General features: G+C 40.0%; 2 protein-coding genes across 2 annotated transcripts; one reads left to right on the top strand and one right to left on the bottom strand.

Annotated features, from left to right (window-relative positions):
* Positions 1 to 9,554: 9,554 nt before the first annotated feature.
* Positions 9,555 to 11,225, bottom strand: LOC149400659 (uncharacterized). Its single transcript, XM_089610908.1, has one exon. The coding sequence runs from the start codon at positions 11,161 to 11,163 to the stop codon at positions 9,727 to 9,729; it is 1,437 nt and encodes a 478-aa protein (XP_089467034.1). The 5' UTR covers positions 11,164 to 11,225; the 3' UTR covers positions 9,555 to 9,726.
* An 11,994-nt stretch (positions 11,226 to 23,219) lies between these two features.
* LOC149400658 (uncharacterized) lies at positions 23,220 to 24,883 on the top strand. The gene has a single exon (XM_089613196.1). The coding sequence runs from the start codon at positions 23,278 to 23,280 to the stop codon at positions 24,733 to 24,735; it is 1,458 nt and encodes a 485-aa protein (XP_089469322.1). The 5' UTR covers positions 23,220 to 23,277; the 3' UTR covers positions 24,736 to 24,883.
* The last annotated feature ends 784 nt before the right edge of the window (positions 24,884 to 25,667 follow it).

Raw genomic sequence — 25,667 nt, 5'->3', positions numbered from 1 at the left:
CTTCATAGCCCTCCGGTTGGTATGTGTAGACTTCTTCGTGTAACACACCATTTAAGAATGCGTTATTGATGTCAATCTGCTGAATATCCCAGTTGTACGTTACTGTCAGCGTGAATATAACTTTCAAGGTTGATGGCTTGATTACAGGGCTGTAAGTCTAAAAAAATCCACGCCCGGGGTTTGTTCAAACCCTCTAGCCACCAGTCTTGCTTTTAGCTTGTTAAGTGACCCGTCAGAGTTCTGTTTGACTTTGAACAGCCACTTGGTGCTGACAATGGACGTTGCTTGCTCTGCTGGAACCAGTGACCACGTCTTGTTGTCTTGAAGAGCCTGAAATTCAGCATTCATAGCATTCTTCCATGCCGGGTTAGACAAAGCATCATTGACAGATAAAGGTTCATCAACCATATCACATAGAGTCAATTGAACATTAAAGAGTTTTGGTCGAGAAATCCCTGCTTTGGACCGGGTAATCATGGAGTGAGTGTTATTGTCTGGTGGTCTTTCTGGTTGAGGATGTGGTTGGTCTGTGACTGTGTTGGGTAAAGGAATGACACTTTATAACTGTGGTATGGGGGTGGGGTCAGGGCTGTGTGTGTCAGTTGATGTCCGGGATGCAGTGAGGCTTGGGGACAAGCTGTTTTGACCGCTAGTATGTTCAGTGTGTTGATTGCTTGTATTTTCAGGTATAGGCATGTGTGGGAGCTGATGGCTAATGATGTGTGGTTTGTATAGACTTGTGTTGGTGTTGTTGGACACTGACTCAATTACTCTTTTTGGTTGAGCTAGTCTCTGATATGGAAAGTCACTCTCATCAAATAAGACAGATCATGCAATTAACACTCGACCAGATTCATTCATGCATCTGTATCCCTTGTGGAAGGGACTATAGCCAAGAAAAACACACATTGATGACTTGATCCGGAATTTGTTTTGGTTATAGGGACGGAGGTATGGGTAGCATGCACAACCAAAGACTTTGAAAAAATTGTAGTCGGGTTTTTGTTGGTACAGAACTTCATATGGGCTTTTGTGGTTGAGGGTACGGGTTGGGAGTCTATTGATGGTGTAGACTGATGTGACAAATGAGTCCCACCAGAATTTGTATGGTAATTTGGCTGTGGAGAAAAGTGTCAACCCCATTTCTGTTATATGTTGGTGTTTGTGTTCTGACTTTCCATTTTGCTGGTGTGTGTGTGGGCAAGGGTGTCTAAAAATGATTCCTAGGCTTTGTAGGATAGGTAACAGTGGTCTGTATTCACCCCCCCAGTCAGTTTGTACAGCTTTGATTTTCTGGTTGAACTGTCTCTCTATATATGTGTTGAACCTGTGAAAAATGGTCTTGGTTTCACTCTTGGTTTTGAGTGGGAAAATCCAGGTAAACTGAGTATAGTCATCAATGAAGTGCACATAATATCTATAGCCATCTACAGATGTATCAGGGGCTGGGCCCCAAATATCTGAGTGAATAAGATCAAAAACACGTGTAGACTGAGACTCAACAGAAGAGAAATTGAATTGATGTATTTTGCCAATGGCACAATCTGAACATAATTTGAGTTGTGAAACAGATACAGGGCATTTTACATGCTTGAAAACATGGCTGAGAACATCTTTTGAGGTGTGTCCTAGCCTACTGTGCCATACATTTACATCATTCGTGTTGGCATTATTAGACATAGTACTACAAACATTGGACTGAATACAGACTTTGGTATTATATGGTTCTTGAGCAGAAAAAAGATTGCCATTGAGAGAGGCTATAAAAGCTTGAAATCTTGGTTTGAGACGCTGAGAGAGTTTGGACAGATCCATTTGATACAATCCGTCTCTAAGAGCTGCTGCTAGCAATACAGCCTTCGTGCCCTTGTCCTTGATGAGACAATGGTCATGAAAAAATTCAATGAGTATGTTGTTATCCTTGGTGAACTGAGAAATGCTAATCAAGTTTTTGGTGATATTAGGGACATGAAGGATATTCCTAAGCAGCAAATTTCCTTTGTTACTTTTTAATGACGAATCTCCAATATGTAAAATAGGAAGATGAGAGCCATTACCTACAACGAGTTTGTTCTTACCCTTGTATTCAGTGTTGTTGGTGATGTTAGCCACATCTGACGTCAGGTGATGTGTGGCTCCACTGTCTAGGTACCAATCCTGGTCGTGTAGGCTTGTGCTCCTTGGTGTTGCTATTGAGCTACTCCATTTCCTGACTGAGGCGAGTTTTGACTAGCTGGAGGATTGCCGGAGAAATGCACGTCGAACCTGTGGAAGCATTTGTTCACCAGGTGTCCAACTCTACCGCAAAGTTGACAGATTGGCCTGTTGTTGTTGTTGTTGCTGTAGTTTCGCCCTCCTGATCTCCCGCGTCCACGTCCACGTGATCGGCCTCCATTGTTGTTTCTTCCTCCTCGCATTGCCAGGTTCGCCATTGGAGCAGACAGTGGATCACCAGCGTTGCTAGCATTGATTGCTTCAATTCGCATTTCGTGCGATTGGAGTGCAAATTGTACTTCAGGAAGAGTTAGGTCATCAGATCTGCTTGTGAGATTAACCACAACTGACTCATATTCCGATCCTAATCCTCCTAGGATGTAGAGCACTAGATCATCATCTTTGATTGTAGAACCAGCGAGAGCCAAATTGTCTCCGATCGTCTTCATCTTGAGAACATATTCATCAATACTGAGATTTCCTTTCTTTGTTGTTTGCAGCGCTAGACGGAGTTGAAGAACCCTAGCTTTGGAGGTCGTCTGAAAGATTTGACCGAGTTTTAACCAAGCATCGGCGGCGGTGAGGCACCGATTGACGTGGCCAAGTATTCCTTCAGAGATCGACGCAAACAACCATCTAAGAAGAAATTGATCATGGCGAAGCCATAGAACATACTCTGGATTCGGTGATTGACTGACGATCCCATCAGATCCGGTGGATCTGATCACTTGAGCTGGAATCGCGACCGTGCCTTGAAGAAAGCCTTCTAATCCGTGAGCACGAGCAGTTGAGAGGACTTGAGAGCTCCAGAACTGAAAATTGTTCAGATCGAGCTAGAGACTCAGAGGATTGATATGAGGAGCAAAACTCTGGTAAGCTTGCATTTGACTGATCAGCGTGGGATCGAGCGTGATCGGTGAGGACGGAGTGTTCGCCGAAGACGCCATTGTTGAGTGGAATCGAGTTTCAATCTTGAACTCGCTCTGATACCATAACAAGAAGAATAAACTGGAGGTTGGAGAGAGAAGAGAGCAGAGAAACTGTTTGGGAGAATTACTGACTGATTCTCATTAATTATATAAACCTCTCAACTGTTTGATATAAATACAAGGTGCTCGAGTTGATCTCAGCCATCTACTGCTAACCATACTTAACAAACTCTAACAGACTCTGATCCTACGACTAAGATTAACCAAGACTTTAACATAAGCAGCGATATATCTAATACTGTCTAATACAATTAATTTTCATTATTCCACCACAATTACATTCCTTCAGCCCAAAGCATGCAAGAAAAGAGTTATACTTTTACTACATATATACGTGTGCATAATTACTATTGAGCTGCTTTCTAAAAAATCACAAAAAAATATACGTTATATATATTGTTGGGAATATTGCCCACTTGTAGATAATGATTACTAAATTCGATAATAAGATTATTTTATTAGCATTATATGATTAGTGGGTTGAGTTCTAAACAATTAGAATCAATAACAACTATCTTCCATAGCCTCCGTATCTAACTGAGTCACGTGCTGGGCACCTGAGTTCGGGCGGTGTGCTAAAACATGGTCGATGACTGATATACGCTTGGAAAGCTATATCTAAAGTTATATATGTGGAACACATAGGTGAAGGCTGATCACTATGTGGGAGCATTCTACACTTGTGGTAAGTGTACGACTTGGACAGGTCTTGGTTGTAGATGTGTCGTTTAAGGACCGTTACGACACACTAACCGAGGTCACTATGATGGTCACAGTGAGACTTGATCTAAATCCTGAAGTGATCATGGACACTGGGTTATGTTACTGAGCTCTTTGACTCATTCGCTAAAAGGCTATTCATGCTAATCACAGCTTATGTCTTGGGAGTTTTCTCAGAGCATAATTCGAGTGGGAAATGATTTACAGATACGGAATCCAGCCTTCCTGAAAGAAGGTTAATGTTCACTCACCTAAGGGTTGATTCCAGAACCGATAGATTGTTAGCACTTTCGAAGTAAGTAACGTTCGAAAGAATCTTTCGATGGGGAAGCAACAATGCTTAGGGCTGATATGTATCAAGAGAAGTATAACGGAAAAATTGACTTCTCTTGACACGGGTTGAACCTGGAGGATCTTGATCACGAACTGACTATATCAGTGGACACTCGTCACGATGAGTAAATATAATTCTAGTATAAAGGAGAGTTCAGTCTTGGCTTACAAGGTGGAGTATTTGACCAAGATTAGACGAATCGATGGACAAAAGAGAAAAGACTATTTCGTCTTTTTCATCGGATTTGTTAAGCTCCTATTACTAGGTCCATAGTCCCCGATTCGGCTCTGATAAAGGCGGATAAGAACTTTCGTATAATAATGTTTATCATTATTAATCTCACTTGTTGTAATTGTGATTGACAGCATTAATTCTGGAAAACGGGTATTCGTAGAATTAAATAAATATTTATGGTAGAATTGTTTATTTATTGTTTGATCAAGTAAATAAACAATTATTAATTATTGTTTTATTGTTGGACCAAGTAAATAAATGATTAATTGGGTTTTAAGCAATTGGGCCTTGCACACATGGAAAATTCGAATTTGGTTATTTGGCACTAGAGTTTGCGCAAATCTCCTTGGCTGTGTGCCATCAAATTCGAAAATACATAATTGGTATTTACCAATATTTTCTCTTTAGTTGTTTAAATTAAAGGAGAGAGAAAAATATAAGATATTGTCCTATATTTTCTCCTTATTTAAAGGAAAGTATTTAGGAGAATATTTAGGAGAATAATATATTCTCCTTTATTATCTCACTAAATAAATTATTCTCTATTTAAATAAAAGAATAATATCTCATAGATATTGATCTAATGGATGAGAGAAAAAGTAGGATTCACTTGTTGAGATCCAATGGCCTAGATTTAATCCACTAGTGTGAACACAATAAAAGGAAATAAAATATTCTGGAAGATTCCATGAATATCTCCTTTTTACTACTATAAATAGGGGTTCATGAGAAGGCAAAAATAAGCAATTATTTTAAGGAATTTTGAGTGAAAATTTCGTGCATCACTAGCCTCTCTTGGCCGTGCATCTGCCTCTCCCTCCCCTCGGAAATTCGTTTCCATTCTTAGCAAAATAAGAGAGAGATCTCGAAACACATAGTTTCGTGATCTAGTGAGATAAAGACTATGCCCACTCATCTTTCTTATTTGTCACGGAGATTACGTTTCGGAAGACTAAGATGTCATCCTCGAGTCTTTCTTCAAGACGACGCAATGAGTGCGCGATTGGATTGGAGCGTTCTGTAGCTGAACCGAAAATCAATGTAAGTACTCGTTTACTCTTATATCGGTTGCTTGACTTATATGCTCTCGTGAATTAAATTAATTAAACATAACTAGATCTTGTTAATTATAACCATAATTTAATTAGCTTATGATCAGTGTAATTAATTATTTTCCGCATTAATATGGTTATATGGTGGAATCATCTCAAACGAGTCGCATCGGAGCGATTGTTCGTGTCTGATGCGAGCCCGATTCACCAACAAGTGGTATCAGAGCTAGATGTTATGATTAATTAATCGATTTGTTCTTGTAATTAATTTAAATACGGTTTGAATGAAATTATATGTGGATGTGAATTTCATGCAATTCAATATATTATATGTGAATTGTGATTCGTGGCTTGATCGTAGAATATTTGATTCTCGCTTTTCTAGATTTTTTTTTGTAAACCCGAAATTCAAAGGGTATAGGATTTATGTAATTATTATTATTATTGTTGTAATCCGATGGTGCGACGTTCTTGATCACGACGATCGGCGAGAGACGGACACACAACGAAGAAGCATGACAGACGAAGAAACCCTCCACGACTACACCACAAGAAAACTTGTCACAAAATTTTGTGACAAGTTTCGGCCGTCCTTTTTTGTGCCGGGCCGCGCCCTCGTGGCGGCGGCGGTCCGGTGCAGCCTCAAGTCTAATCTTGACCTAGGTCAAGATTAGAGGATTCGTCCGGGCCTCAGCCCGGAAACCCTAGTGGGCCCACGGGCCCACTCATTAAAAAAAAAAATTTACCGAAAAATTTTTTTTTAAGTTTTTAAATGTTTTATTTAATTAATTGTATGGGCTGAGCCCTAATGATTTTTTATTTAAAACATTACAAAATAAATGATTATGATATCGATTTATTTTAATGGGACATTGGAATGAGCCCTTACTTAATTAATTTTTTCGATAAAAATTAGAAAAATTAAATAATTTGATATTGATTTACTTTTTCTAAGGGACATAAGAATGGGCCCAATTGAATCCATGGGCCAATATGATTGGGCTCATCTTGATTTTACTTTATAGAATCAAATAGGAAACGATCAATCCGAATCAAACCATTCTTGCATTCTCTTGCTTGTTTATTTAATTACTATGCCATGCTTGTATGCTATAACTTAGATCATGTATCGTATGTTAATGGTTGTCATGGGCTTTCATTCATTAAAATTGTCTAATTGGATTAGGATAGTTAATTAATGAATGAGTTGAACGGATCGGAGAGCTTTGTCACCAAGCCGATAAGAGGCTAAGCTGAGAGGTACTTAAGAAGACCTAGTGTCTCACCTTCTCTACTGGGAGCTTTTCCGTGATGGAATACTTTTAGGATAATCAAGACTAGATGTCACGAATTCCTAATCACTAAGTTATATCGAAACATCTGTTTTTAAGGGTAGCTTAGAAACACTCGAGTTTTTAATATGACTTAGTTAACTCGAGTGGATCACCTAGATTAAAGTTAATGCTAGGAAAATTAAAATCCTGAAAGTATATTGAGTCGTAGGTCTCCAACATTGACACAACACCGTGAGGATGAAAGATCCCCTCGTGACCGGCGGTTTTCTAAACATGGTGGTCAGTTCCATTCGGAAGGGCTTTTCTGATTCCAATACCAAGGTTGTGTCTCTGACGATAGGTGGGAGGGTTGATCTCTGCGTGTACTAGTTACGCTAGTGCGTATGAGCTAGATTTCTTTCACTGAAATGTTGGGTTGACTCATGCATGAACCAACCGGTGGTTGCTCATGTGGCCAAAGATTCCTATAAAATTAGTAGTTAGTGAGCATAGTTAAGGAATTTTGAGTGAAAATTTCGTGCATCACTAGCCTCTCTTGGCCGTGCATCTGCCTCTCCCTCCCCTCGGAAATTCGTTTCCATTCTTAGCAAAATAAGAGAGAGAGATCTCGAAACACATAGTTTCGTGATCTAGTGAGATAAAGACTGTGCCCACTCATCTTTCTTATTCGTCACGGAGATTACGTTTCGGAAGACTAAGGTGTCATCCTCGAGTCCTTCATCAAGACGACGCAAGGAGTACGCGATTGGATTGGAGCGTTCTGTAGCTGAACCGAAAATCAATGTAAGTACTCGTTTACTCTTATATCGGTTGCTTGACTTATATGCTCTCGTGAATTAAATTAATTAAACATAACTAAATCTTGTTAATTATAACCATAATTTAATTAGCTTATGATCAGCGTAATTAATTATTTTTCCGCATTAATATGGTTATATGGTGGAATCATCTCAAACGAGTCGCATCAGAGCGATTGTTCGTGTCTGATGCGAGCCCGATTCACCAACACACACACACACACACACACACACACACACACACACACACACACACACATATATATATATATATATATATATATATAATCACAAGCACTCATACCACAGCCACACAAAACTTTTACATAAATAAGTCCACTTCGTGACACATGTGTCACGGACTGATATCACTTCGTGACACGTGTGTCACGGACTGAGATCACTTCGTGACACATGAGGTTGTTTTATAAACAATTCTTAACAATAAATTCAATACCAATAAAGTTCAAAACATTCAAAATGTAATACATACTAAGGAAGTTCTAGACATTCAAGGATAAAACGTGTCGAATTACAAAACAAACCAATGACTGGTTCGGTTCGTTCTTCCTCAAGTACAAATAACATTGCAAACTTTCATTGTCGTCTGTGGTTGGTGGCCTTCCTAAAAACAATTCTTTCAAATGGGTCCTCAATTTTCCATTACAACTATACTCGTTGTGACTAAGTTATTTAATTAAATCCGTGACCGATCGGATTTTAATTAAATAATTAGACCGAGAATTTTCTCGTTCATTCTCGATTAATTTAAATACATTCAAGGTTTCTCGGAAATAATTCTCGTCCTTGAGAATTTATTTTCATAAATTAAATTCCGGAATATTTCCTCGGAAAATAATTTATTATTCGAAACGAACTCGATAAATCCTTTATTTATTCCGAGATTTTGCATTACCTTAAAATAATTTAAATTAACTTGATAAACTTCAACGTCCATAGTTCATTCAAGAACTTATTTGCGACACACGAAAGCTCATTTATTAAACGTAACTTTACAAATGGCAAAATTCGAAAGTTATCCTTTACCGTAACAGTACCACACTCTTGATATATGCCTTGTTTTATCCACTTCCCGTTATGCTTAGCATATAAACATATTTCCTCCATAGCTGTATACGTTCGGTCATATTAGATATGAGTATTAAAAAATGGTTATTAACATCGAAAAACATCCAGTTCGTGATACATGTGTCACGAAGTGAATCAAATTCATGACACTAGTGTCACGAAGTGAATCCATTTCATGACACCCTGGAAAAATCGGAAAACAACAAAAAAACGCCATTTTTGCCTAACAAAACACAATGGAACTTATTTCAACATGAATCAAAACAATTGAACATGTTACTATATGTTAAAAATAGGAAGAACTTACCAAAATATGTTTGAAGAAGTTTTGGATCTAGGATTTGCAAGAAACCTCCTCAGCAAAAGAAGAAGAAGGACCTTGGATTTGCATAAACAAACTGGCATTTGGATTTGAAGGAAAAAATGGGTTTAGGATTATTACAAAATGGGTTTAGGATTCAAACCTTGGATTTGCAGGGAAAAAAAAAAAGCATCATTTGGATTTCGGTGAGCAAGATTCCGGCGACCAGCACTCCAGTGACCCTCGTTAAGAAACTTCCGGCGATCCACAAGCAAAGAGAGTGTTTTTTTTCACACGGTTTTTTCACAAGGTTAAAGGTTGGGTTCTGAAGAATAAAAACGCAAGGGAAATGAGTTGGTCTTCATTAATGTATCTTGAGAGGTAGTTGAGGAAAAAATAAATTCTCTCACTTACTTGTAGTACTAGTTTTGTCAATTTTTGAGTTTTAAGCTATATCTGGTAAGTGACATTAAGATTATATTATTAATGTCAATTCCCCTTAATATTGTCGACGCATAGCCACGACAAATGAAGCAGTAAAAGACAACACATCGTATAAAAAGACAACAGACAAAGATTAGGCATTTCATTTAAGTACTGCCCATTTATCTAAACAGATAATGCAATCAAAGCTTACATAGTAATCACTAAACACATATAATGCCTATTTCCCAAAGTTAGATATCTCTTCGGATAGCAAATCAGGCCTTCTTACACGGCGGCAACGGAGCGCCGCAGAGACAGGCGTTCTTCAGAAATGCGCTCGCCGGGAACTTCGTTGCCGGGAGAGGACCGCAGAGACGGTTTGAGCTCACGTTCAGAGTCTTCAGCGCCGCCACACCCGCTGGAACTTTCCCGGTCAGAGAGTTGCTGGACAAGTCCAAGTCCCTGAGCGTCTTGGGGAACTTCATACGCCCGAAGTCGAAGCTGAGCTTGTTTCCCTTGGCCCGGAACGACACCAGAAACTCCGTGCTGTTCAGGAGTCTCACGGGACTCCCGGTGATCTCGTTCTCGGACAGGTCGATGAAGTCGTAGAAGAACGTCTCCGCGGGCTTCCAGTCGTCGAGCCTCATCCTGATCCCGCACCGCGCCAGCTTCAGCGAGAAGATGATCGGCGACGAGGTCACCCACTTGGGGATGGTGTTCAAGTGAAATCGGTTATACGACAAGTCGAGAGACTCGATCCCCTTGACGTTCAGGGTCGGGAAGGGGTCGACGAGCTTGTTGCGCGAGAGATCGAGGTTGAATATCTTCGTGAGGTTGGAGAAGCTCTTCGGCACCGTCCCGGTCAGCATGTTCCCGGAGAGGTCCAGCGTGTCGAGGGTCTTGAAGTTCCCGAGGAAAGCCGGGATGGTCCCGGTCAGAGCGTTGTGGCCCAGCTCCAGAAATATCAGCCGCGGGGCCAGGGAAGATAGCGAGGCCGGGATGCTTCCGGAGAGCTTGTTGTGGGAGAGAGTCAGGAACAGAAGCTGAGGGAGCGACCCCAGGAAGTCGGGGATCAGACCGCTGAGCTGGTTCCGTTCGAGGTTCAGTAAACTGAGGCCTGTCAGGCTTTTTATCGCGGCGGGGATCGGGCCGGTCAGGCGGTTGTTTCCGAGCTTGAGCTGGCCGAGGTTGGTTAGCTTCGATATGGAGCTCGGGATCGGGCCGATGAAGCGGTTTCCGGTGAGGCTGAGAGCGCCCAGCTTGGCTAAATCTCCGAGATTGGCCGGCAAAGGACCGGACAGCCCGGAGTGCTCGATGTAGACGAATTGGAGAGCGGGTAGTCGGAACAAGACTCCCGGGAAAGGACCGGAGAGGTTTCGCAGGTTGAACAAGTAGATCCCGTCGAGGTTGCTGACTTTCGAGAGCGCCGGCGAGATCGTGCCGGACAGGAAGGCCTTGGGGTTGCTCAGATTGCCGGAGAGCCACACCGTGATGATCCGTTTCCCGCCCAGACAGCTGACTCCGTCCCACGCGCAGCAGTCCGTGCCGGCCTTCCACGTGGCAAGCATTCCCGATGGGTCGGCGGTGATGCCAGCCTTGAAGCCGAGTAGGCCGGCCTGGTCGTCAGGGTGACACGTGGCGGCGCCGGCGGGCTCGAGGCACGCCAGCAGAGCTAGCAACACCGAGGCTGAGACCAGGAGGAGATTCTTCATTTTTCAGTTTTTGTCTTTTTGTGAGTTTTGGATAGTAAGTGAGTTAGTGTTGCGGATGAATGGAGGGTGTTGTTTTATAGTGAAGATATAAAGATAATATCAGGATTATAATAATGATTGAACAACAGAAAATTGTGACCTGGCGGTGTTCTGTTTTGACTTTGACCCAATGTATGTATATAATATATATATATATATAATAAATGACAATTTTACCCCCTGAATTACAGTCCTTGTAACAACGTACCCCTCATGATATAAACACTTGATCTTTGCCCCTCAATATCATGTTTTGTGTCGATACAGTCCTTCCGTCTACGTTTTCTCTTTTGCCGTCAGTTAAATGATAACGTGTGCATCAAATGATACTTAAATGAAGGTTATTTTTGTAAATTCACAAATTTATGTAAATAAAAATAAATTAAATATTGAAAACAATTCTCTAGAGTCGGACCAGATTTGGATGAGCCATAAGGTAAGGTTAGGGGCAGAGCTCCGGTGAAATCTGGGTATCGGCATTGGTATCTCCGCCTCTCTGTTCTCTATCTACTGTATGTAGAGGCGGTGCTCTTTATGGGCTTTTTGGTGAACTCCGCCGCCGATTTCAACGCCCTCGTCGAGTCCTTTGGCTTCGACGAGCTCCCTTGCGTCGGATGAAAAATCAAACCCATTTCCAAAGTGGGCGGCTCGCTGGCGGATGCCACAATGACAACAACTTCGACGGCTGAGTCAATGCTGTGGTGACTTCATCTCCTTCAAATTAGGGTTTAGGGTTTGGTTGGAAATCCATTTCCGGCGACGGCGTCAGGTTTGAGTGCTGCGGCGAGGTCGACCCGAATTCGCTTGGTTTCAAACACCGAAGAATTTCACCGATGAACACTAATATTAATGAATTTTGCCTCAAAGAATTAACTGTTATTTACCATATTCAGCTGTGTAATTATTGTACTGAACAAACTTCATCTGATAACCAAAACAAAGAACAACAAATAGGACTCAAACAAAAAAATTTGATTAGCATTTACATCAGTAAAAGTTGCCAAATGGTATAGATCTGATTGCAATGGCATTTACATTTTCATGATATATATTCTCATTGACTGTGTTTGGATTTGTTTTATCTGGCATGTAAATTTTGAGTTGCAGAAGATGGATCATTGTATATGTGTAATGTTTTTGGAGAGAGAGAGGGAGGATTCATCCGGAGAGAGAGAGAATATATGTTTAGAGGAGAGAATTTATTAACTAGGATTTTCATTTATTTTTTTTATGTATTTAATATCTATATAGAAAGCAGGGGTATTTGGATAAATTATCTTATTTTAATTATCACGCGATGAACACGTGACTATTTAACAGACGTTTTAATCTCAATATAGACAGAAGGAGTGTAATGACACAAAACATGATATTAAGGGGCAAATTGATCAATTTTATATTACGAGGGGCGCATTGTCACACGTGTTGTAATTCAGGGGATAAAAATGTCATTTATTCATATATATATAGCTATATAACCACACGGTTATAGAAATTTTGAATTTGGCCAGCGTTTTGTCAATTTCATAATAATAGCCACAACAACCTATTTACGGCCTAATAAAATATCAAAATGTTCACACATAATTCCCGCTCATTTACACACCAAATATTGAAAAATTTAAACCAAAATATTCGGCCATAACTACTTTCATTAATTCAAATTGAAAAAAAAAATCGGTCACAACTACCCCCACAAATTGAGTGAGCTTTTAAACTCCATTAATGCAGATATCTATACTCTCTCTTTATCTCTACAAAATCGATAAAAACAAAAATCAATGCTCTGCAACATCATTCGACGCTCCACCCTCTGTATCATCGGCTCCGACACTCGCCCACCCTCTGCAACATCGGTCGACGCTCGTCGATGGTGACGGAAAATGGGTTGTGCCTATCGGATGGGATTGGTGGAGGGATTACAAGATTTCTTGTATTATGATGATCCTTCATTTTTTTTCCTCTCTTCTTCTTCTTTTTCATCGGAATTGCTGGTGGTTTTGAGTGTATGAGATTTGTTTCAGTGATTGTGAATTTGCTGAGATTTTGGTTCTGGTGAATTCTTATCCAGTATTGTAAATACGACGTTGATTTACAGTTAATACCAATTGTTTCATCGTAAAATGCAGTGTAAATACAAAGATGATTTACAGTATTCGTGTAAATAAACTGAAAAAAAATTCTGCAAATATTTTGGACGTTCTAAAATTATGAAAACAAATAACAAATTATGGACATTCTAAAATTCTAGAATTAAAAAACACGTTAAGAAAGAATAAATTTTGAATGTAAAATTGGATCAAGAAAGATCTAGTCAAAATAAGTAACAGATTTCCAATAAATGAAAATATTCTCAAATTGTAATTTAATGTTATTTACCGAAATTAGAATACAAATCAACAATAAAAATGCGCTGGAAACTTTCAAAAATCTGCTGGAAAATTCAAATTTCAAATTTGAAAACTTCCCTATTCGGTTTCAATATTTGATTCAAAATTTAAAAAAAAACGGCATAATTAAAAATAACGGCCGAATTAAATAAGGGCAAATATGTAAAACTAATTTAATTAATAAGCTGCCACGTAAACAAGATAGCTATTTACGAGAAATTAACGAAAAATTATTTAAAACCAAATTAACAGTGTTTAAGATTGGTACGGAGGCAATTATTTGATATATATACACACACAATATTGAGTCGTGCATCGTTGGGTATGGCGAATTGGCGATATATAAGTGGTGACTCACATGTCGCGACAAGGATGTATATAAGTGGCACAAAATTTGTTAATTAATATGTCTCTACATCTACTTAGGTGTCCCCTAATTTTGATCGGTATTTTCTCTGACCGACTTTCCTCGCCATATTATCATTCTGTGTACACAAGAAAATGAAGATTGTGTAAATATTTGTAAACAACTCATTTCCAGACTATTTGCTAGAATCATGTAAATAGATGTAAATAACATTGTAAATCTCATGTAAATATAATGTAGTCAACGTACAAAAATGGTCGCTTCACAAAATGATAAAACTTGAAAAATGGGTCCGATTTACACAAATTTGTGGGTATTCAATAATCGAATCAACAATTTTTTTTTTTTGGGTAAATCTCTTTCAAAATAAAGTAAATACTAATCTATATATGCGTACCTGTATGTATATTCGGTATAACCATACACGACAAGATTTACACATCTAGCCATTTAAAATCGAACCCCCAAATCTTGTATGCAAATTCCTAGGGTTTAAGGCAAAAAATTAGGATTAAAATAAGCAATACACGAACATTAACTATTGACCCTTATTCCCAGAGGAAGAAGAACAAGAAAAAATTCATGTTATTCAATAACCGATCCAAAAAACCATGTTTTCTCTTTTATTTTTGTGTAAATCTTTGACGAAAAATAGTAAATACGAGTTAAAAAAGCAAGAACCTCTACACATGCATACCAGATTTAGATTCAGCAGCCAGATTTCTCGTCGGGGAAGAAGAAAAGATTTTCGTCGGGGAAGAGAGTAGCGTTTTTGGAAAAAATTTGGGAGAGCTTTTTTTTATGACCGAGAGAAATGCAATGAAGGTGAGCGGTTTTCAAATAAATGTGTTTAATGACCTTGATTCTCGAAAATCCTGATTTCCTTTGATTTTTTTTTTATATTCAGCAGTAATGACGATTGGGCGGGAAACAATATGGGCATTTTCGTAAACTTTGACGTGCAATTAAATACAACTGGCTATTTACTTATTATTTACAAAACCTTGGCTATTTAGCAATTTCTAAGGTTTGAGTTGGCTATTTTGCTAAATAATTGTTAATTAATTAATTAGCGAATTAAACTAATGGTCACACAGCCACATAGGGTTGTAGCTTGACCAGATTTAGGCTTGTCTTGATTATTAACTTTTGTTACTCTTGTGGACGAGATATTTTTTTTCCGCTCTCAGAAATGAAATGGTAGCTCCCACTATAAAGCGTTATTGAATGCGTTATATATATATCTTTATTGTCCGACTATACATCTCCAGTCAAATATCGCATACAGCACGCAATATCACTTGGCTTAAAATTCGTTGCACATGATCACGTATGATATGCCGTGTAATTTTTTATTTTTTTTCATCTTAGTTACATCGATTGAAGATAGTCTTTATCAAGTTTCGAGTCACAAAAGGATTTCTCGATTAGGAACCAAGACTAGGTTAATCACAGACACACAATTTGGGCACTTAGGAATCAAGCCAAGACCGGGAACTGCAGATAGATTTTAGGTCAAAGGTAATTCAATTTTTTCATGTGTTATCTGAATGAATACAGCTAATTTATTTTTTTTTATTTTTTATTTTTATCTCAAAATCAACTCCATTATTTTTTTTTTTAAGAGAAAATCAACTCCATTATAAATTACAAGAAAGTATATAGATATAATATTTAAAAAGCATTATGTTGAATAAATCAAAGTCTTTTGCTTAATCTACATATTAAAATAATTAGCGAAATCTTTTTTTTATATATAAAAAATTACCCATAGATTTTGTTGCGTTCCTCACTTTAATAATAGTTTACAATCTCATCAGTAGCATAAAATATTTGCAATTTTGAGTAAGGATTAACGACGTCAACCCGATCCCACGTACGATCATCTATGCTCGATAAAAAAACACAACTCAATCTCATGAAGGGCACCATTTTTCACACTTGTCCAACGTATTGAAACCATGCGAATAACCTATCAACAATATGGCGTTTATATACCTATGGCTTATGCTTCTATTTCAAGAACTATCTAACACGAGAGAGGAGTCACAGCGATGGATTTATTTGTCTATCAATTCCATATTTTCTCAACATTCCAAATTTTATGGCACAAAGGACACCTTACAGAGAGAAGATTTGAACACAGTTGTCCCACTTTTTTTTTTTAGCGAAATAAGTTAGACTTCTATTCCTCATTTAGTGTTTGTGGCCGAATCAATATTGTCCTTTTAGTGTTAAATCATATGCATATGTAAATGTGGGTATTTATTTAGGGAAAAATATGAAACGGATATAGAAATGTATCATTCTAAAGATATAAAGAATGCGTGCTATTTTTCTACTCATAGCAACAACTGAAAGTCGCTTACATGTATGTCGTTTCGTACCCAAAGCAGAATCCAATTACGAGATAGGAAAAGTTGGATGATAATAATATCCAAGCTTCACATAGAGCCCAACAGAATAATCTTATGCTTTTAGTTTTTATTTATTTATCCAAATTGACCTATTACTTGCGCATAAAAGTCTCGAAGTTTGACTCACTTTGCTCATCGTCTTCGAATTTATCTTTTAACGATTATTATGAATGAATGTGAGATGGAGAATTGAATAGAGAAATAGTATTATAATCTGTATGAAAAAAATAAAAAATATGGTCTTCATTTATGTTTTGAGGGCTTCTAATTACACTACTGCAAAGATGACTTTTAGAAGCGACATTTTGCAATTAGAAGCGATTAGCTTAGTCAATGAAAATCTAAGCATTCTGTGTTGAAAAAGTCCAAATTATGAGATTAGAAGCGACAAAAGTCGTTTCTTATATTTTCTCGGCAATTAGAAGTGACTTGTCGCTTCCACGCCCCCAAATTTTTTGGCGCCTTGTTTTCCTCGTCAAAATTTTCACTTTTAAACTAAAACGACGCCGTTGAGAGTGACATAAAAATTAGAAGTGACTAGTCGCTTCTAATTTTTAGGTCAGACTTTAAATAGGCGACTAAGTCTTCTTCGCCCAAAAATACCAAATTCGCCCAAAACACCAAATTCATCTCTTCTCTCCATCTCTGACCGGTTTCGCTCCCTCTGCCGCCTCTCGCCGTCATCTACGCCTCCGGCGAGATTCTTTCCTTCTCTATTTCTCTCTTTTTTCTTGAAACCTCTCTCACCCTCTCTCTTCTCTGAAGCTTCGACCACCACGCCTCCGGTGAAGCTCCGCCGCACTTATCCACGCCACCACACAACCACCATACCCCACCTGCACCACCGAGCCTCCACCACACCACTACTACACCACCGAGCCTCCTATCTTTTCTTCGCTCCGACCACCACCACCACCAAAACCTACCACCACGTCGTCCTTTCTCTCCGACCACCACTGGTGAGTTCCCTCAGCCCCGCCGTCGTTCGAGCCGTGCCTTGCTGCCCCATCCCTCGCTGGCCCTCGCCTCAAGCTCTTCGTCCCCGTCACAATCTTCGGTCAGAAGCAACCTTGCCTCGAGAGCCTTGAAACCCCCACCTCGACAACCCGGTAAACTCTTCGTCCCTCGCTCTCGTTCTCCACTCTAACTCTTAGATCTCTCTCCCGCCTCATCCGCGTCGATCGCCTAGCCCAACGGCCCTGCGCCTCTCCCGACAGTCCCGCGAGGTCGCCAACAGCCTGCACCTCGCTCAACAGCCCCGTTCAACCAAAGGTGTGTGTGCCTATGATTGAGTTTTTGAGGTTTCTAGTTTTGTATTCTGTTTAGGATTTTTGATATTTAACAATGAATTGATTGTGTGTGTGCATATCTTTGTGTGTAACTATTTGTTTGGGCGTGTGTATGATAACTTTATGTGTGTAACTCTACTTGTTTAGGTGTGAGTATGTGTATTTGTAACTGTGTGTGTAACTATGTGTTTGGGGGGGTGTGTATGTGTGTTTGTAATCATGTGTGTGTAACTATGTGTTTCAGTGTGTGTATTTCAGCTTCGTGACCACGCTGGACTGGTCGCCAGAGAGAGAGTCGGCTCCGCACTAGAGGACGGTAGACTTCAGTGACCTTTCTGATGATGGGCCAGAAGAAGCTGTGAAAGCTGTCGAAGACGGGCTGGTCGAATCGCCGCTGATGTCGCCAAGAATCTCAAGCGCACTCTCAGCCTCGTCCGCCGGTGCGGCCACGTTGGTGTTCTCCGACAGGTTTCTATATTTAACCTGACTCAAAAATCACATTATGTAACTGATATTCTTTTGTTTCGGTTTATGATTTTAGCATTATGTATTTATCTCAAAGTTTTAATTATTAAAATTATTATAAGGCTATATATATATATATATATATATATATATATATATATATTTTTTTTTTTTCTTTTCAGTTTGTGATTTTTTGTAGTTTGTGGTTTCGTTATTCATTTTATTTCATTTTCAGTTTTAATTGAATCCTAAAATATATTTTAAGTTAAAAAAATAAAAGCAACACCAAAGCAACTTTCCGCTTCTAATGTCGCTTCTAAATGCTTCCCGTCATTTCTTTTGGCGCGACATGATTTAACTTAGAAGTGACATTAGAAGCAGAAAGTCACTTCTAAAAATGTCGCTTCTAATGTTTAGAAGCGACTAATTACGTTTAGAATCGGTCTTTTAGAAAGTTGCTTATAAAAGTCATTTAAAAGCGACTTTTTGAAATTTAAAAGTGGAAAGAGTCGCTTCAAAAGCCTGTTTTTGTAGTAGTGTTATAATAGAGTAATTATAACTTGCCATGTTTAAGAGCAAGTTTGGAAGGAATTTTCCAAGGTATAATAACCAATATCATCACACCACTAGAATCGACGGGTCGGGGCTAATATGAATAATAACATCTTAAGAATTGTCCGACCTCTAAAATTGAGACACGGGGAACCATGAAAATGACCTACCAACATGAAGAGAGGTTAGTTTTTTCAAATGAAGAGAAGAAAGCTTTTAATATAATTTGACCTAACTATAAGCAGCGATTAATTACCGCTCATATTAAACAAGAAACAAATTTCATCTGACCTCCTAAATTTTTCTTGTACTTTTGTTGATCGTAAAAGTTTTAGCGGCTAATAACCACTATAAAAGTTATGTATCCCAAATAATTAGCGACGACGTACAGCCGGTAAAAAGCATACAACAAGCCATTTAATGTTATTTTCTCATTATTAATACTTGTCCGTTGCAAATTAACAATTTATTGTAGTGGTATGACACAAATCCATATCAGATGGGTGAGCGTAATTAGCCAAGACTATCGAGGAGTTTCAGCATGAGGACTGGAACTCATGCTAGAGAGCACGGAGCGGTGTTGGTAAAGATGATAAACGCATTTGATCTAGAGTTGGGGGAGACCAATACTGTTAGGAAGGTAAACAATAGGTATGTATTTGGTTGGGCGATCTAGGGTGAGACAGTGACCATAGTCGTTGAGTTTGTGGACAGAGACAAAGATGTTTCACTATATGGAAATTTTGTTTATTTTAAAACTAAACATGACGGGATTCTAGAAGTTTATGTTGGAATGTGGTTAATAAATTTTATTTATTATCATGTGGATGGCTGATTTGTGGCAACAAGTTGAGTGGGTTCCACTCATCGGAATTGAATAATTCCAAGTGATACGGATTCCTCGTAACGAGGGCTATAAAATCGAATATTTGTTTGCCAAAATCGGACCTAAGATGAATGAGAAATTGATGCACAAAGTAGGCTAAAGAAACACAATTGTTGTTGTGTTGTGGAAGTGAAAACCAAGAGTCCCACATTGGTTGGGGATGTGTGTTGTGGTAGTGTTTATATACTATCCTCTCTCTTTAGTGGTCAAGCAAGTGCAAGAGAGGAGAGTGTGGGTGGGTTATCTCTTAACCCCTCGCGCGCACACACACACGCGCCGCCGCCGAGCCGAGCCGGGCCGGGCTCGGGTTTCGGGAATTGTCTCGGTTTCTTTTTACTACAAATTTCACTTCTTAATGATTTAATTCCTCATGTTGCGCGTTATGGTTGAGAATTAAACATGAAACCGTGCGTTATGGCCATGCATCAATGCGCCATGAAGGCTGTTGGAGGATTAACGTCGTGCGTTAATGACCTCATTAGGAGTGAACGTTGGAGGATTAACGTTGGCATGTAACCGCGTGTTAATGGCCTCATTAGGGGCATTAAACTCCTTTAAGGCTGGGCGTTTTGCTGGGTGGTTCAAATTCGGATGCCTTGGCCTATATAAAGGGTCCGAAGCTCTCATTCAGGGTACCTCAAAAATTCCAGATATTCCCCACTGTTCCCGATTCTCTCTCATTCCCAGAAAATTTTCTTTGTCTTGGTGATAGTATTCTCGCAGGTTCTAGTTCGCCGAGGGAGTCAAGTGGTTGGTGCTCAACTTGCCTCTGAAGTCGTTGTATCCTGGGAGGCTTTCGCTCACGAATTCCAGCACCTGTGGGAGAGCGATAAAAAGCTTCAAGGAGACCGTCCAACGGGCCTCGACTTTTCGACCTATTTTGTTTTTCCGGTTCTTAGTATAAAGGTGTAACCGGGTTTTTGTAATTTATTTTACATGTACTTTTCATGCATGCAATTTGTCTTTTATTTACGTCAATATCACTATAATATTGCTAACAGTTTATGTAGAGCAAGATCAAAGTATAGAAATGAATATTTGTTGGTGTAGAACTTTGTCCACGTCTAATAGGATATGAATTTGGGATTAAAAAATGGTCCGATTTAATAAGAAGACGTTGATCAACAAGGTAAGTCAACTGGGCCGAGCCTATTTTAGTTCGAGGTCAAGAAAGGATATTAAACTTTCTTTGTATTATATTCGGCTTAATTAATGACGTGAATTGTAGATGCTTTTATACACACAAAAGACTCTGATGTAAACCCTAAGAGATAGGGAATATTCTAGGAACAATTTAAGGCATAATTAAAGGAGCCAATCAGAGACAAATAGCATGATGGCAGTTGTTATTTATTTTTTGCAGTACTCTAATGGTAAGAAGCGAATCCTATCTTGCAGCTATGAAAAAATCGCTGATGGGGTTAATGTGTGTTGATTTGTCAACACAAGGATCTAGTATGAATCACGAGCTCCAAAGTAACGGCTACCATCAATAAAATCGTTACAAGATAAAACCATTAATACGAGATGAACGTTGAGCCTTCAAATTCGCCATTAGGTTGTTCAATAAATTTGTATAAATACAATTTCCTTGTGTTAGGAGAGTGACACAAGACCACTGAGATAGCGACATCAGCAACACTCAAGACTGCCACACTGGCATGAGTGTGAGGAGCAATGCAAGCGTGCATAGCAAGGAACGAGCTAAAGAGCGTAGGCTTACGTGCAATGGAAGGAAAGACAGTTAAAGTTAACTAGACTGAAGTTAGGTAGTTAGAGTCAATTATAACTAAAGTCGGAAATTAGTTAGGATCTGGATCTGAATATTATAATCTTTAGAAGTCTCTGTTGATTAACACAGGACTGGTTAATGAAGAAAATCGTTCTCAATTTCATCTTCATTCTCTTCTCTCTCTATAGCATTTCTCTATCACCTCGTATTCAATAGTATTGTAATAGAGTCGACTCACCAAAAAAATTCAGTTATTCTATTCATCTCCTTATCTTTTTTCCAATTCATTTCATATCAGTTCCTTGTTCTTATTATTTATTCCAGTGTCATAATTTCTATTATGTGATTAATATTGTATATTGTTAATCGCGTTTTTGGATTAGCACTAAGAATCGTCCGTGGTTCGATCTAGGGTCGGACCCTATGACCGCATGTAGGTTGGGTTTGGTGAAGTTCTTATCTTCTCGTCGCGTTCGTGTTATTTGGATATTTGGATCTCCGGGTCTCGGGTTTTTGGATCTTCCGCGTTCATCGTATTCTTCGCGTTCTTCGTTGAGTTCTTGAGTCTTTGCTTATTTGAGTCTTCAACCCTTTGAATCTTTCACATGTTTGTGTTCCTCGCGTTCATTGTGTTCTTCGGATCTTCGAGTGTCCGAGTCTTCGGATTTTCGAGTATTCGGGTCTTTGGATCTTCCATGTTCTTCGTGTTCTTCGTCGGGTCTTCGAATCCTTGCACCTTCACCTAACCACAAGAAAATGTGAATCTAGAGGGACGTGGAGGGTTTTCCCTCGGCGCGTGCTCCGACGCTCAACATTAGTCGTGTTGTATTGTGTTCTTGGTGAACGATTTGTACTTGTCTCTATGTTTTCTAGAGAGAGAAAGAGTTGTAGTGTGATTTTTGTAGAGTTTTGACAAGTTGAGAAAAACTTACCTTGTGTTGTGAACGAGTGAGGCCGAGTGAAGACGACCGGGTGGTCTTAGCCGAGTGAAGACGATCGGGTGATCTTGGCTGAGTGAAGACGACCGGGTGATCTTAGCCGAGTGAAAACGACCTGGTGATTTTGGCCGAGTGAAGATGGCCGGGTAGTGTTGGCCGGGTAAAGAGGACCGGGTGATATTGGCCAAGTGAAGATGACCGGGTGGTCTTGGCCGAGTGAAGATGACCGGATGGTCTTCTTTTTTGGCCGGTCGGGTGATCATTTTCTTTGGCCGATCGAGTGGTCATTTTTGTGGCTTTGTCTTGAAGATTTGTCAAGAAGTGTAGCTTGAAAATATTATTTGAGAGTCTCTTTTGAAAGACATTTATGAGTGTTGACTCGGAGCTTGACGGATGGATTGCTTGTGGGTTTGAGCCTTGTGTATGGGCTTGATGTGTCATTTTTTTGCTCTCGGGGTATTATTTATACCATGTGAAAATAACGACATAACATATATTATTTAACTTAACATAAAATTTAGATCTCAAAATAATAAATTAAATATAATTTCTTAGATTCGTGATTGTTTGATTAAAGAAATCACGTGTAAATATATATATATTCTAGTCACAAAGACTTTGCCAAAAATTTAGAATAAAGACAAGCCTAAATCTGGTCAACCCAATGCCCAACACAAGTTACACAACACTATGTGGCCATATTATAATTAATAAAAATAGTTAATTTATAAATAACCTTCCAAGTTTTGTTTTTGCTCGAAAAGCAATAACCTTCCCAGTTGCTGTGTCTACTTGTATATCGGGATATTCAACGCCCGAGTCAAAATTGTAGCGCACACACGCTTATTAAACTAAACACATCGGGTCAAAGTCAGAAAAAGACAACTGCCAGGTGGACTGTTTGCTGTTTTCGATCATAATCCCAACATAATGATTATGATCATTATCTTCACTAACGATCCACTATAAATCAGTCCCATCAACTCATCTACAAGTCTACAACAACACTCACTGACAATCAGAACTCACAACAACAAAAATGAAGAATCAGCAGCGTCACCACCAGAATCTCCTCCTGGTCTCCGCCGCGGCGGCACTTGCTCTGCTGGCGTGCCTTGAGCCCGCCGGCGCCGCCACGTGTCACCCTGACGACCAGGCCGGCCTACTCGGCTTCAAGGCTGGCATCACCGCCGACCCATCGGGAATGCTTGCCACGTGGAAGGCCGGCACGGACTGCTGCGCGTGGGACGGAGTCAGCTGTCTGGGCGGGAAACGGATCATCACGGTGTGGCTCTCCGACAGTCTGAGACACCCCAAGGCCTTCCTGTCCGGCACGATCTCGCCGGCGCTCTCGAAAGTCAGCAACCTCGACGGGATCTACTTGTTCAACCTGCGAAACCTCTCCGGTCCTTTCCCGGGAGTCTTGTTCCGACTACCCGCTCTCCAATTCGTCTACATCGAGCACTCCGGGCTGTCCGGTCCTTTGCCGGCCAATCTCGGAGATTTAGCCAAGCTGGGCGCTCTCAGCCTCACCGGAAACCGCTTCACCGGCCCGATCCCGAGCTCCATATCGAAGCTCACCAACCTCGGCCAGCTCAAGCTTGGAAACAACCTCCTGACCGGCCCGATCCCCGCCGCGATAAAAAGCCTGACAAGCCTCAGTTTCATGAACCTCGAGCGGAACCAGCTCAGCGGTCCGATCCCCGACTTCCTGGGGTCGCTCCCTCAGCTTCTGTCCCTGACTCTCTCCCACAACAAGCTCTCCGGAAGCATCCCGGCCTCGCTATCTTCCCTGGCCCCGCGGCTGATATTTCTGGAGCTGGGCCACAACGCTCTGACCGGGACCATCCCAGCTTTCCTCGGGAACTTCAAGACCCTCGACACGCTGGACCTCTCCGGGAACATGCTGACCGGGACGGTGCCGAAGAGCTTCTCCAACCTCACGAAGATATTCAACCTCGATCTCTCGCGCAACAAGCTCGTCGACCCCTTCCCGGCCCTAAACGTCAAGGGGATCGAGTCTCTCGACTTGTCGTATAACCGATTTCACTTGAACACCATCCCCAAGTGGGTGACCTCGTCGCCGATCATCTTCTCGCTGAAGCTGGCGCGGTGCGGGATCAGGATGAGGCTCGACGACTGGAAGCCCGCGGAGACGTTCTTCTACGACTTCATCGACCTGTCCGAGAACGAGATCACCGGGAGTCCCGTGAGGCTCCTGAACAGCACGGAGTTTCTGGTGTCGTTCCGGGCCAAGGGAAACAAGCTCAGCTTCGACTTCGGGCGTATGAAGTTCCCCAAGACGCTCAGGGACTTGGACTTGTCCGGAAACTCTCTGACCGGGAGAGTTCCGGCGGGTGTGGCGGCGCTGAAGACTCTGAACGTGAGCTCGAACCGTCTCTGCGGTCCGCTCCCACGGACGAAGTTCCCGGCGAGCGCATTTCTGATGAACGCCTGTCTCTGCGGCGCTCCGTTGCCGGCGTGTAAGAAGGCCTGATCTGCTATCGATTAAGACAGAGAAATCTAATAATGAAATGCAATTTGTGGTTGAGTTTTGTGTGTTTAATGAGTATGTAAGCTTGTTTGCATCATCTGTTTATAAACTGCCAGTATTTATTGAACTGCCTATCTTTGCCGTTTATGTTTGATAAGAAGTTTTATACTGCTGGCTCTTTCATTATAATAACAAGGAGTAATAAATCAGAGGGGGGAAAAAGACATTTGAGATGTAAGAGCATAAATAAGATTAGAATAAGAAGTTAGAATCTAATTAGAATTAAGGGATTTGTAGCTAAATATTCTTCTTAAAACATTAACATACATTGAATGTTCAGTTAATAATTAATAGTTGATCACTCAAATTATTAACGGATCAAAAAGAGACAAAAAGGTTATTCAACTGATTTTAGTTTTAAAAATATAAATAAAATTATTGAACACAATTTATCAACAATATTTACCAATTATTAACTGTACGCGATCTAGGAAAAAAGAACTAGAAGCTCAAATGTTATTGCCAAATCCCATAACCCTATAAACTATTTAACAATTATCATCAATTGCTAACTATACGAGTTTTTTTTTTTTTTTTAATAGAAACCCAAACGTTTTTACTGAAACATAAGAAACCCACAACAATTATTACCGGTTATTACCTATACGCAATTTAGAAAGAAAAAACTAGAAAATCGAATGCTTTTCACGATTGAGCTTCGACGAAGATTTGCAGAGAGAAATCGGGAAGAAGAAGTTTGAAAAAGGAATTTTCTCATTAATTAAAAAAGGAATGTTTACAAACTATATATAGTCATCAAACTAATAAAACGACAATAACAAAACGACCACAAACTAACAAAACGACCTAAAACAAAACTCAATCCCAATACTCCCCCTCAAGTTGGAAGGTAGAGATTCTTGACGGACAACTTG

The sequence above is a fragment of the Urtica dioica genome, chromosome 4 (genome assembly GCF_054948205.1).
Source record: "Urtica dioica subsp. dioica isolate 48M chromosome 4, U.dioica_male_clone48M_v1_H2, whole genome shotgun sequence".
In the NCBI taxonomy this organism is placed as follows: Eukaryota; Viridiplantae; Streptophyta; class Magnoliopsida; order Rosales; family Urticaceae; genus Urtica; species Urtica dioica.
This window is presented reverse-complemented; position numbering and strand designations above follow the sequence as displayed.

Bases quoted from the DNA above. Each gene is read 5' to 3' on its own strand.
- LOC149400659 (XM_089610908.1), bottom strand. From the start codon at position 11,163: ATGAAGAATCTCCTCCTGGTCTCAGCCTCGGTGTTGCTAGCTCTGCTG.
- LOC149400658 (XM_089613196.1), top strand. From the start codon at position 23,278: ATGAAGAATCAGCAGCGTCACCACCAGAATCTCCTCCTGGTCTCCGCC.